Source organism: Euprymna scolopes, chromosome 45, assembly GCF_053919585.1.
Source record: "Euprymna scolopes isolate OS-2025 chromosome 45, ASM5391958v1, whole genome shotgun sequence".
NCBI classification, from domain to species: Eukaryota; Metazoa; Mollusca; class Cephalopoda; order Sepiida; family Sepiolidae; genus Euprymna; species Euprymna scolopes.
The window spans coordinates 40,818,636-40,833,132 of record NC_136526.1 but is presented as its reverse complement, the minus strand read 5'-3'; the positions used below and the strand labels follow the sequence as shown (position 1 = coordinate 40,833,132).

The following is a 14,497-nucleotide window of genomic DNA, read 5'->3' as shown; positions in this document are numbered from 1 at the left end:
GAGTATGAGGATCGAACCCGAACCCTTGAGGCAAAGTTGGAAATTAAAGTATGAAAAAAAACCTGCGACGTTAACCATTGGGCCACCGAGAGGTACTAACGGAAATACGTTTGAATTTATTTAATTACTTAGATTTCGCAGGTGCACATTTTAATGACTTAATGAGGTCAAGTTTGACTGCGGGATAGTATTTCATTTACTGCGGGAACGCTTTTTTTTATTTTCCCAAGATGTTGGTAGGGTCCAAATTGAATAGCAATTGTTTGATATAAGGAAAATATTTCCACACTGATCAAAGCTGATTGCTTTCAGACATTTCCGACAATAGCCGGAAAATACCACCAGAATTAGTGTCGCTTTTATGAAAAAGCGTAATCCGCATGCGACGAGCGACAAATGTTGAATATTTATGTTCCCGAAGTCGAGCAAATTAAATAGACAGGTGAGCTCCGTTGTTAATTCGGAAATATTATGATTTATATGTGATATAAAAAGTTTTAAGTTGCGATGCGAGCCGACCGACCACTTCTCTGAAAAAAGCCTTTCTTGGACATACACAAAAAGCAAACATACATACATACATTTTCGTTTTTATATATATAGATGTATATTTACACACACACATAGATACATAAAAAAAATATATACTCAATGAATATCGAACAATGCTAAGTAGGTACATCTAGTTCTTACTAATTTTGTCTTCTTCCAAATGTATGTCATAGAAAAATACAAACAAGGACAAAATGGTGTCGTGCAGCTGTCACATTTGATGAAATAAAAATTTCAAATAAACAAGTGAAGCATGCATGAGTGCACAATGAACGAGGCATTAAAAAAAAAAAAATGACTAACTTCAGAATTTGCCCCACCCCCTCCATTTAGCCCCAAAGGTTCCCAGATGACGTCAAATCCTGGTGAAAATGAACAAACAGTGCATTTTTAGGCCTTAACATATGTAAATTTTAGTTCTGCATCATGCAAAAAAAAAAAAAAAAAAAAATGACTAAGTCCATCATATGCCTCCACCTCCCACAATTTAGCCCCAAAAGTCCCCAAAATATTTAAATTTGAGTTCAGCACCATGTAAAACTGCTAAATAGACATGCACAGAAAATTTTGGACAAATATGGTAAAATAGTCCCAAAAATGGAGTGTTTTTATTAGCCCTAAAAGAGCCCTTGGGACACACCCAAGAGTTATCGTGAAGTATAGACAAACAAAATTATATAGAAATCAGTTAGTTACAAGTTTTCAGAAATTTTATAAAAATCCAAGGCATCAATTTTTTTTTAATAAGCACAAAAGTGTTAATTTTAGCTATTTTAACCCAAAAGGCACCTCCCCCGGGGTAACCGGAGTTTTCTCGGAAAATCTGTTTTGTTACTTTTATTTTACTCATATCATGTTTAACGTTTGTGCAAAATTAAAAAAAAAATTACAAGATATAGTTATTAAGAAAAGTGCGTACAGACGAACGGACAAACAGACAAGGGTGAATTTACAGGTCCACCCTCCTTTTGTTGGGGAGCCAAAAATCGTTCAATCGTCTGTTGGATTATCACAATCGATGAATTGTATTATTTGAATGACTGTTCTCATGCTCAGTGCTATTTTTACAACGTTTCGGCTGATGTAACCTCCAACCTTCTTTGTGCGTATCTTGTCGGATTCAGGAATCATGTTACTCGTTGGATTAAATGAAGGGTTCTGTTAAAAATTTCTAGAGTTTTGATAAAAAGATTCCAGAGTTCGACAAGATACTTCCAACGAAGGTCAGAGGTTACATTGGCGGTAACGTTGTGAAAAAAACACTCAAGATGAGAATCGTAGTCCAAATAATCCATAATGTTGTGAGATATCCAGTGGTACATTTTTTTAACAAAATGCTTTTTTTTTTTCTTTTTTTTTTTGAGTTCCTTTACATATAAGCATACATAGCATGAAAATTATTTAAATAACCGTTTAAAGTCGCTAAAGTTTTTGAACGAGGGTGAGGGTGGGGGTACATTTTTTAATTTTTTTTTATTTACACAGGAGTCACTACTTATCAAGCCCCGGAGGCTACTCGAGGATAAAGGTTAAAGAGTGTACAGTAGTCAATGGGACAATATCATAGTAATCATTAGTAGTGAATATTTGGTAAATTGGATTACTTAAGGGGAACGGCTCAGCAAGAACTTGTTCACATTGGACTTGAAGACAACCATATTGTAGCCCAGTTGGAAAGCAGGAAAATAGAACAGAGTTCCACAGGTGTGCAATTCTTAGAAAGAAGCTTTGTTCATGGAATCTATCTAAGAACACTCCTAGATACATAAAGTACGTTTGTGTGAAATTAAAAAAAAAATCGATGTAGCCATTTTGGAATCCATAGGGAACGAACTCACACACATCTACTTTATATAATAGTAGAAGATAGATTTTATGATCACTTTACATCTGTGTGTGTGTGTGTGTGAGTGTGTTTCTCGCTTATACATAGCTTACACATTCTAATTTTTATTTTACTTTGTTTTATTTTTTGCCTTATTTTTTTATTTACTTTTAATAATAAATTAATTAACTCAGTTTGCTTTTTATTAACCATTACTTCTTTAACTACCGTTTGTATGAAGACTCCATTGTTTTGTTTCTAGCATTTATTTCCGCATAAGATGTACACATTTCAAATATGTTCTTAAGATTGCAAGTGTAATACTAAATAGATTTTAACTCAAAATATTTTGCGGTTTACTAATATTTAACAAAAAACAAGATAACACAATATTTATCATCGGTACAATATTTTTATAAAATCATGTCTAGGCCACTAAACTAAGGTTTTACCCAATATTCTAAAATATTAGTTTGTCCAGAAAATCCTTAACATCTTAAAAGTTCAGGTTTCTGAAGATTCCTAACCATCGAAATGAATGTTTCTGTTTAAAGCACAGCCGAACCATTATACTAAGAATGGCACACCTGTGGAACTCTCTTCCATTTACCTGCTTTTCAGCTGAGTACAATACGGCCGTCTTCAAGTCCAATGTAAACAAGTTCTTGATGAGCCATTCCCCTTAAGTAATCCAATTTACCAAATTTACACTTCTAACGATTATTATGCTATTGTCCTTTTGATCACTGTACACGCGTGAAGCCTTATCCTCGAGTGGAATCTGAGCCTTGATAAGTGGTGATTCCTTTTAAAAAAACCCCCCAAAAACAGCCTATGTTACGCATAGTTTTTCAATTGCTGACAAATGTTTGCAAATTTATTTGGTCCTGAATATGACCTTAAACTATATCCGATGGTGAGACCCCAGCTTGCGAGCTTTGGGGAGTGTGAAGCCACCCTTTAATTGTCATTGCTCCCAAGTCCACTCTGACCTGGAATGGTAGTACCTCTTAGGGTCCCAACTACGGGTTAAATAGAAACCGACTTGAAAAAAAAAACAAAAAAACAAATATATTCTATTAAAAAAAATTTTCTTCAAAATGACTGGATTCGGTATTAAAAAAAACTGAAAAGGGTTGATATGTCGTAAAAAAAAAACAAAAAAAAAACATCAAATTTATTTACTTTGATATTCCTCATTACAAGAAAATGGATTGCAACAAATTTCATGTTCGGGTAATTATGCTTTTATTTCTTCAAAAAAGGAGAAACTGCTGCTAAAACTTCCAAAGAGATTTGTGAAGTGCATGGTGACTATGCCGTAGGAGAATCACTTGTTCGGAAATGTTTTTCAAACTTCAAAACGGGAAACATTAGTCTTGAAAATGACATTGGCAGCAGAAGATTCTCAAAGTTTGATATTGATGTTTCAAAAACAAAAATCCAAATATCACAACTTGCTCAAGAGTTGGAAATTTCAATAAAGTACAGTTCATAACCATTTTCATTGGATAAATATTGCTAAGAAAGGAGAAATCTTTCCATTTCTGTCCCCTTTGTGTGTCTAAAACTTCCCGAACAATCAATTGTTTGGAAGTTGTTTTCAAAATTCAAAACGAGAAACATCAGTCTTGAAGATGACATTCACAGTGGAAGATCTTAAAAAATTTAATATTGATGTTTTGAAGACAAAAAAATTAAGAAAATCCAAATACCAACAACTTGCACAAGAGTTGGAAGTTTAAAAAAATAAAGTTCCTGAACATTTTCATTGAATAAATATTAAGTTAAGGAGCAATATTTTTTTTTTATTACATTTTCACCCCAAACAAGGCACATTGCCACTTTGATGTACGGGGCTACTATCAGGGACATAAACTACAGGGGTACTATGTAGGGAGTTGGGCAGCAAGATGTCGGTTCACATTACACTTGAACTTCTGCATGTCAGAACAGTTGGGGAAGCAGGGTCCCAGAAGGGTATTCCAAAGTCTAGCGGTTCTGGGGAAGAAAAAACTACTGGAGTAGAAGGCTCTCTTACATCTAAGGATCTTTACTGTGAAAAGGTAAGAGTTCGTCAGAGCATTCACCATTAAAGTACTTGTAGAACAGGCAGTGGGATGCAACATTTTGTCGATGGAACTCTGTTCCGCTTGCCTGCTTCCCTCCTGACTTCAACCTGGATGTCTTCAAGTCCAACACAAACAAATTCCTGATGAACCGCCCCCTTAAGTAATGATACTTTATCAATTCTCCAATACTATTACTACATTATCCCATTGATTACTGTACACACAATAACCCTTATCCCCGAGTGGCCCTTGGGCCTTGATAAGTGGTGAACTCCATGTAAAAAAAAATAAATAAAAAATGGGACAGAGGTTGAAGCTTAGATGACAGTTCAGGACCTATCAGGTTGGCGACTCTCTTTTGAACCTTGTCTAGGAGCGAGAGACTAGTAGTAGCAGATGCACCAGCCCAAATTATTTCTATCCTCTTTGTGTGTCTAAAAAAAGAACGCTCAGAACTTTCTGGACAACCTAATATAACCCAATGAATACCGGGCAATGCTGCGTAGGTACAGCTAGTTCCTACTAATTTTGTCTCGTGATATTGTCTTCTTTCGAACATTTGCTGATAAACACGGATGAGGAGGACAAAATGGCGTTGTGCAGATGTTGTACTTGATAAAATATAAATTTAAAATCAATAATTGTTCAATTGTTTGGTGGATCATTATCACAAAAACAAATAAAATAACGAGTTTTACGTTTCAGGATTGTTCAGGCGAGAGTTACAAATTCATATTCAGACTATAAATACTACTGGTTGTTATTTTCACAATGTGTTACCCAATGTATCCCCTTCATAGGTATCTTTCCAAACTTTGGGAATGTTTATATATATATATATATATATATATATATATATATATATATATATATATATATATATAGTCTAAAGAAGCTTGGAATAAAAAAATATAAAAATAAAAAAGAATGCAATTTAAATTCCCGGATGGAAAAAATATATTAACTTTAAACTATCGCAGAATTAAGCTAAGAATTTATTGTTTAAAACAATAGAGAAATTATGTTTATTTCTTTAATCCATGGATTTTCAATATTGGCTCATATCATCAGAGGAAATGAAATGCAATTAGAAAAATGTTCAGCCATGAATAAACAAGTATTTTGCTTTTCAGCACATATACTGAAAATGTTATTTGAATGGTGATTAAGAGTTATAGGAAAAGGAATTTCATACAACCTGGGCAGTCCATTATCAGAATGAGTTCAATATTTTCCAGGGTATTACTGCCAGGTCGGAGGAGTAGTGATCCAGGGGAAAAATCAGTAATCTGATATATCAAGAATGTTTGGTTGTTCCATACTGTTATTCCGAAGACATACAAAATGATGTTCAAGTGGTCTTACATGTAATCTAAAGTGTAATGGCTTAAATTAAAGATTAAAATGGAAAAGTCAAGTAGCATGGTTCAATTGTGCTCTAAACAAAAACAATCATTTCATATGATATCAAAGAACCTACTGTTGATTTTATATGCCTGGCCTTACTGTTTGTGCTGTGTTCATGGCTTGAATTTAAGTTTAAAATTAAAAAGTCAAGTACCATGGTGCAACTTTACTTTAAACAGAAACATTTATGAATTTTCAACATTTTATTAAAATAGATTAAAGAGTAATATTTCTTACTAGCGGGACCTGTGGAAATTCCACAGAGGACTCATTCATATGTAATATATTGATGTTGGCATTCTGTAAATATTCAGTGTAAATGGAGACGCTCTGATATTATTATGGCTATTTTGTTAAAACTGCAAAAGTATTTATTCAATCTAGCAGGGACACGCGGCATAGCCAGGTCGTAAAATACGCTTAATATGAGATTTTAATTCTTGCAGATTTCGTATATATTATTATAGAGTTAATGTTTTATCGATTTTTTTTGTATTATGAAGTTGTGATTTCAAAAATCAAAAAAAATATATATGAATATGATTTGGGTTCATCAGCTTGAATCAAAACCGAATCCCAAACTTATGAATATATATATATATATAACTTTAGTTCCTTCAGCTGAAACCGAAACAAAAACTTATGAAGACTTCTTGATAAAATTATTTATAAAAGAAATAGATTACTAAGGTGCCATCAGCTAAAATTGAAACCAAAATCAAGACTTATGAAGAATTCTTGATAAAATTATTTTAAAAAGATAGATTATTGGAGTGCCATTAGCTATAATTGAAAGCGAAACCAAAACTTAAGGGGAACTAACTCTTGGTGAAATTATTAATTAAAAATAGATGACTTAAGTGCCATCAGCTATAATCGAAACCGAAACCAAAATTATGAAGAATTCTTGGTAAAATTATTTTACAAAATAAAAGATGACTTAAGTGCCATCAGCTATAATCAAAACCGAAACCAAAACGTTTGAAGAATTCTTGGTAAAATTATTTTACAAAATAAAAGATGACTTGAGTGCCATCAGCTATAATCAAAACCGAAACCAAAACGTTTGAAGAATTCTTGGTAAAATTATTTATTACAAGAAATGGAAGTACATAACAATTAAACGACCCGGATGTAAGCGTGACACAGAAAATAACACACACGCTATCGTATTAATATATAGATTATAGTTCTCTAAGTAGAAATCTCTTCAAGTTAAATAATAGTGAATTTACCAATTAATTAATTCTTTAAATATTGCTTCTCATATTGTGAACTTTCCCCCCCGTAAAAAATCAATAATTTATCATTTGGATTGTCACCATTACTATAAGAAATAGAATCATTGCTTAAAAATAAGAGACATGCAATTAATCCCAATGGCTAAATAATCGGTGAATGTTCTGAAGTTCTTGAGAAAAACTTAAAAGTAACAGATACACTTACCCATGGAGAAAGGCATGATCGAGGTGTTCACACAACCGATGGCAATGCCAACTGCTGTTGGTCAGGATAATTTCAGATTCTCCTGTACATAATTGATATTCCTGAATCTGTGAAATAAATAAAAATTTCTTCATTAAAAGAGAAAAACATATCACATGTAGGTTCATTTATAAGTTTTTGTCTTTTAGTAGCGCCACTATTTATTGGTTTGGCTTTATTAAACCTCTTTCGTAGATAATGAAGTAAAAACTTCATTAAATCTCCACACTAATGTACTATACTTGCAATAACCCTTATCCCTGAGTGGCTTCCGGGCCTTGATAAGTGGTGACCATCGTGTAAAAAAAAAAAAAAAAAAAATCTATCCATTTTTTAACTTCTTTCTTAATTCAATATGTAAAAAAACAGAAAAGAAAAAGAAAAAAGCAGTTGTAATGAAAAGACACCCAGATTGTTTCAGTACTTACAGAGTCTATCCAGAGTCTTGACAGAGACTTTAAAGTACGTTTTGTGTCTGAAGACAGACATATGATTAACAAAGGATTACCACATATTTGTCTGAGTTCAACAGACACAGGAATAAAAAGGCATGGCCACATATTTGTCTGAATTCGAAATACTTCATGAATAATCTTCCTAAAAAATTGTTTGAAAAAAAAAAAAAAAAATTGGAAAACAATTCTTAACAATTTCTAAATCCTTTAAAAAAAAAAAAAAAAAAGAATCATTAGTTTTCATTAACTAAATTCTTAGATATATTGAAAACAACCTGGATCTTTCTTTAACTAAGAGGATTCTGATTATATTAAATATTCATGCCATTAATCAAATTCTTAACAACAACAGCCACCACCACCACCAAAATAGTTTGTCACATTTTTACAGTAAAAACTCCGGATTCTCTATCAATATTCAAAATAAATTTTGTAAGTACTTAAATTCTCTGGATATCTATTCATTAAAAATACAAAAAAAAAAAAACAAGTTAAGAATGAGTTCACAGTGAACGAGGCATAAAAAAAATGACTAAGTTCAGCATTTTCCTCCTCCCCTCATTTAGCCCCAAAAGTCCCCAGGGGACGTCAAATCTTGGTGAAAATGAATAAACGGTGCAGTTTTAGGCCTTAACGTATATGTAATTTTGAGTTCTGCACTACGCAAAAAAAAAAAAAAAAAAAAAAAAAAAAAGGAAGTCCATCATTTACCCCACCCCGTTTAGCCCCAAAAGTCCCCAAGGCCGTAACATATTTAAATTTGAGTTCAGCACCATGCAAAACTGCTAAATAGACATACACAGAAAATTTTGGACAAATATGGTAAAAGTCCCAAAAATGGACTGTTTTTATTAGACCTCTAAGAGCCCCTGGGGCACACCCAAGAGTTATCGCGAAGTATAGACAAACAAAATTATATAGAAATCAGTTAGTTACAACTTTTCAGAAAGTTTTATAAAAATCCAAGCCATCAATATTTTTTTTTAATAAGCAACAAAAGTGTCAATTTTAGCCATTTTAACCCGAAAGGCTCCCGGGGATGAAGGGTGGGGTGACCGGGGTTTCCCCAGAAAATTCGTTCTGTTACTTTTTTATTCATATCATGTTTAATGTTTATGCAAAATTTCAAAAGATTCCAAGGCGTAATTATTGAGAAAAGTGCGGACAGACGAACGGACAAGGATGAATTTACAGGTCCACCCTCCTTTTGTCGGAGGACCAAAATTGAATATTACACAAACACAAAATATGGTACTTATGTATTGTACAACATGGAAGTAAATGTCCAGTGTGGCTGAACCAATAATGGCAGGTACTTGTGCATCTATGTTACTGAGCTGGATTAATATTATTTAGAAAGCCATTTTTAATATGAGAAGGAGGTGTGTTTTGTTACTATTCTGTACTTTCACCTAACAATTTAATAAATATATCGTAAAAATTGAATTTAACTTGAAAATACTATTTAAAAAACATGCCCACCAATAATTTGATCAGGTTCCCAAGCATTTTTAACAGTGCTCGGCATATTGCAGTGGTGACATCAGGTGTCAATCAAGCCAGAGCGGACATTTATGAGAAATCTAGTTTGCAATATTAACAATTACCGACTTCCGGGTCATGCAATGTAATAGCAACGAAAACAGTATTACAATATTATGAACATCAAACTCTGTTAAATATTTAATCCGATAGTTCTCATTCAAATCCTTTTTTTTTTTTTTGTCAATTAAAATTCATGCAATCCACACAAAAAGCTATTATTTTAGCATTATAACCAAAAATATTTTGATTCAATCTATGGCTTTTTAACCATCGGGCACCAAACCAACAAACTGTACTGATATGCAGAAGTTCAAATACAACGTAAACTAGCATCTTAATCTTTCTCTAGGCATCGTCCCAATTAGTAGCTTCTTAACGTGCAAGTGGCAATATGCCTTGTTTGGGGTGAAAGTGAGTAAAAAAAAAAAAAAAATCCGTACAGAGTCCCGAGATTTCAACAAAGATTCCTGAGTTTAGCAGGATACAAATGAAAATGGTCCACAGGTTACTTCGACCAAAAGGTTGTGAAAATAACACAAAAGATGAAAACAATAGTTCGAAGAATCCAAAAAATCCAAAGCATTAATCCTCATCTAAAAAATGCAGAACCATCACAACATCGTCGTTTCTTCTTTACTCTGTGAATTGGAACGACATTTTATTTAGCTGTTTTGAACATGGAGTCATCAAAGGGGCCATTGGATTCCCAACCAAGCAAAACTAATTATAATGATTATGGATATCCAATCATCTTAACTTCACCCATTTAACTGACTATTATGATCTAAAAAAATTAAACATCCAGTGTAGCAGCAAGTGCTGGTAACATCAACCTGAAAGAACAGTTGGAAATGACTTATATATCATACATTACAACCATGTAATCCCTACAACCTACAACAAAATCACACCCCTTCACTGTTAAAGTTCCTAAATGTCAGAAAGTTTTCTACTCAAATAGCTTCTTCCCTAGAACAGCCAGACTTTGGAATTCCCTTCCCGCTGCCTGCTTCCCAAACTGTACTGATATGCAGAAGTTCAAACGCAACGTAAACCAGAATCTTAATCTTTCTCTAGGCATCGTCCCAATAGGTAGCTCCTTGTTGCAATATTTTGGGTTAATGGGGTATGATCCCACACAGTCGGACGATTCTATTTATAAACGATGCTGCTAAGAACTGGCGAATCAAATTGATTCACGTTCTGCTACCAACCAATCAGGAACCAGAATTGCTTCATAAATATTAAACCTTCTCTGGAGCAATTTCACATGTTCTTTCCCGGGTTTCGACACGGTAAGAATATTTTGTTCTGTGGAACTGTCTACTACAAACAAGTCACCTCCCAGGACTTGTGTGTAACAGCGAACCATCTGAAACTCAAAATGGCTTACACTTCTAGACTCTATAACATCAAATTTAATCCATATAGTCCCAGAGTATCTAAACATTTTACTATTGAATTGAAACTCTGTAACTAAAAATTGGTTAGAATACACAAATTGAAAGGAATAAGTTATTCATTTTATTTAAAAAGCAAAATATTGATTCTTCTATAAATAGGAGATTTGGTATATGTGATATATTTTAGAAATCAAGAGGCTATATATTCAAGATAAAATTTACACATTATAGTAAGGAGAAAAGCAATTAACACAATAAGTTACATTGCCCTTTTGGTAATAAGTTAGTGGTTTACTATTGCAAGACTCATTTATACAAGTTCATACATCATTGAATAAATAGAATTTTAGTAAATTTCACAAGAATTTTTAAGAGAGTTTCAACATCTCTCAGAGAGAAGTTAATGAATATAGATGAGTTTTATTCTTTTTTTTTTTTTTTAACATAGGCATCACCACTTATAAAGGTCCGGAGGCCACTCAAGGATAAAGGTTAATAGGTGTACAGCTGTCAATGGGATAATATTGTAGTAATCGTTAGTAGTGGAAATTTGGTAAATTGGATTACTTAAGGGGACGGCTCATCAAGAACCTGTTTATGTTGGACTTGAAAACGTGCAAGTGGCAATATGCATTGTTTGGGGGTGAAGGTGAGTAAGAAAAAAAAAATTTCTAACCAAAAAAAAAAAAAAAAGGTTTGATTCAGTCTGTGGCTTTTTAGCCATCAGGCACTAAAATCAATAGAGATTAGACCATTCCTGTAATGATCTGGTCCCTGTTGGTTGCGGTGTAAAGCTGGTTCTCTGCAGAGTCTTACGAGCTCCAGCCTCCCAGGCTTTGCCTTCTCTTTTTGTGAAATAGCTAGTTTATTGCTAATCGCCTGAGGCACCCTCACCGGGGAATGCCGACGAGGCTGCGCGGGCATCTTCTGCAGAGTCAGAGCGCTCCACCTCTTCAATCTCACTTTCTGATCCTTCTTGCGGTGGGAGAGAGAACTAAATACGCAGTCTAGCTTTTGATAATGGAGATTGTTTTTCGTCTTGTTCATAACTGAACTTACATCAGATTTCTTAAAGCTCTTTTGTCATATTCTCAGAATGATAAATTCCATGACAGTGTTGATGAAACCCCTAAACAATTCAGAGAAAGAAAACAAAGAAAATTCTATTTTTACCCAAGATTCTCAACAGGAAACGGAAATTGCCTCCAAATTTTTTTCCAAAAAAACATTTCTAACATTTAAAATCGTCGTCCCATTTTAACCTGCACTCATTTACCATTCAAAGCTAATTCAGAACAGACCCGCAGTTAATTCCGTACAGCATGTTAGCGTGATGCTCTTTGTAAAGGAACATTAATGTATCATAGACGCTGGCTAAGTCATTAAAATAACTAAGTCAGGACACGAACACATATTTGTAACATAGCGCAGATGGCTTTATGCAAACGCATGCAAAATGACGTCACCGGTAAAGAAAGAAAAGAAAGACTATAAAAAGGAGAAAGAGGACGATAATAAGAAAGACGTGGGTTATGGAATGAGATAACGTTCAAGATCACGTGAGAAGCATGGATAACGTTCGAGATCATGTGGGTGACATCACGGTCGTAATAATGTGTAAATAAATGTCATTATTAGAAAGAAAAGGCGAGTTGAAGCTCTTTCCTATTTTTTTGTCTCCTTTGCGACTGAAGTTGCGTGTTGGTTCTTGAGCAACGTTACATATTGACTCACGTGCCGAGTTAATGCCGCATCAGCATTTAAGGCGTGGGTGTTAGTGTGACGTCACGAAACGAAATGCATATATAAGTATCAAGATCAAAGGAAAAGAAAGAGGAGAAGGAGGAGGAAAAGAAAAAGGAAAAGGAGGAGGAAAAGAAAAAGGAAAAGAACGAGGAAAAGAAAAAGAAAAAGAGAAAAAGGAAAAGAAAGAGAAAAAGGAAAAGAACGAAGAGGAGAAAAAGGAAAATGAAAAGAAACAGAAGAAAAGGGTAAAGAAAAGGGAGAAGAAAAGGGAAAAGAAAGGGGAGAAAAAAAGGAAAAGAACGAGAAGAAAAAGGAAAAGAAAACGAAAAGAGAAGGAAAAGGAAAAGAGAAGGAAAAAGGAAAAGAGAAGGAAAAAGGAAAAGAGAAGGAAAAAGGAAAAGAGAAGGAAAAAAGAAAGACGAGTCAAGCATAAAAAGAAAATGTTTGACTTTTTTAAAATCGTAATATTTTATATTTTTTTGTTAATAGTAAATGTTTACCAAAAAAAAATAACAATGAAAAATAAATGCATCAACAAAGTATTGTTTTGAGGATTTGTATGCAAATTTTAACGATTGATTGAGAGAAACAGTACTAGCTAATCTTCAACAAGTTTGCTGTTTATCAGGGCTCTACGGACAAATTGAATGACATGAAAATCAAGAAAAGAATCGCAAAGCATGGAGTGTATCTTACAAAACAGAAACCTAAAACTGAACACAAAAATCAGAATCTTGAAAACGTACATATGATTAATTTTCCTTTACGATTGCGAATGGTGCACAGTAACAAAGACGACTGAAAGTCATTTGGAAGCAACGGAGACATAGTTTTAAGGAAAATTCAAACGAATCTCATCAACACAAAAGAGAACAAACAAAGAAGTCATGTATAGGGGGTCCCGTTGTAGAGATGTGCCCGGTTGTTCGTGGTCGGAAGGCTGTCGATTGATGGGACCGATTATTGGGAAGATTGCGTGTTCGATTACTGGAAGAGTAAAAGGTCGTCGTTTGCAGATCGTACAACATGATGAAAACAACAATAAGGGCAAGTGTTACGAGTACATTTAAAAAGGATTTGAATGAAGCACGCCAAAGTAGGATTATATATATATGTACAAGGAATATTTATTTACGCAAAAAAGTTACGAACATTACAGAGTGTGTGTGTATATGAACTAGCATGTACGTAGATAAATGTTCGTTGTGTGTATGCGTGCGTGAATGTATACGAGAGTTCATTGCAGTATACGTTGGAAGTCCATTGTGTGTACAAGAGTTTAAGTTATACACAAGTATTCGATCCTACCTTGGGGAAGGAAAACGCCCTGCCGAGGCGTGTCTAAGATTTGTGTCCGATCACATTAGAGGTTTGAATCAAAAGAGGAAGATCGAGAGAGAGAGAGAGAGAGAAAGAGAAACTTAAGTAGAAGACGCCACCTGTTGGGCAAAACGAGGATTACCAGAAGGGCAGGTAATTCTCCTTTACGGTTGTAAATATTGGACAGTAACAAAGATGGCTGAAAGTCGTTTGAAAGCAATGGAGATATGGCTTTTAAGGAAAATTCTACAAATCTGATGAACAGAATGAAGACGTTGTGCTGAATGGATGTGATAATTGACAGAGGGTAGTTCCTGGCAGAAGTCTAGAACAGTAAAACCCCTGAATGCCAGAGCAGCTGGCATTTGTAGAGTGGCACCTGCCCCTCCTGGCATGTTTAGCCAATCAGGCGCCTTAAAATAGAACAATCCACCATCCCTGACTAATTGTAGGCTGGTCCAATGGCAATTAGCATACCACTAATTGCTACTGAATAAATATGTTGAAATTAGTTAAATGGTCCATAATGGTGGAAAGGGACGGTAAGCGCATTCTTGATTCTGGATTCTTAGTAAAAAGTAGTGTTGGGACGATTAATCAGAATCGGAATCGCAAAAATTGGAAGATTTACGAGTATTAGAATCGGTATCGGAAAAATTGATGCCTATTTTCTGATGCCAAAACGAT

The 14,497-nt window shown here is 34.2% G+C and overlaps 1 protein-coding gene across 1 annotated transcript in view; it reads right to left on the bottom strand.

The window, feature by feature from the left end:
* LOC145269489 (pleckstrin homology domain-containing family M member 2-like) overlaps nt 1–14,497 on the bottom strand; it is a 199,812-nt gene that overhangs the window by 100,440 nt on the left and 84,875 nt on the right. The window contains exon 2 of the mRNA XM_080125214.1: nt 7,303–7,409. Within this exon, the coding sequence (XP_079981340.1) occupies nt 7,303–7,409 (107 nt within the window). The remainder of the gene's footprint in view (nt 1–7,302; nt 7,410–14,497) is intronic.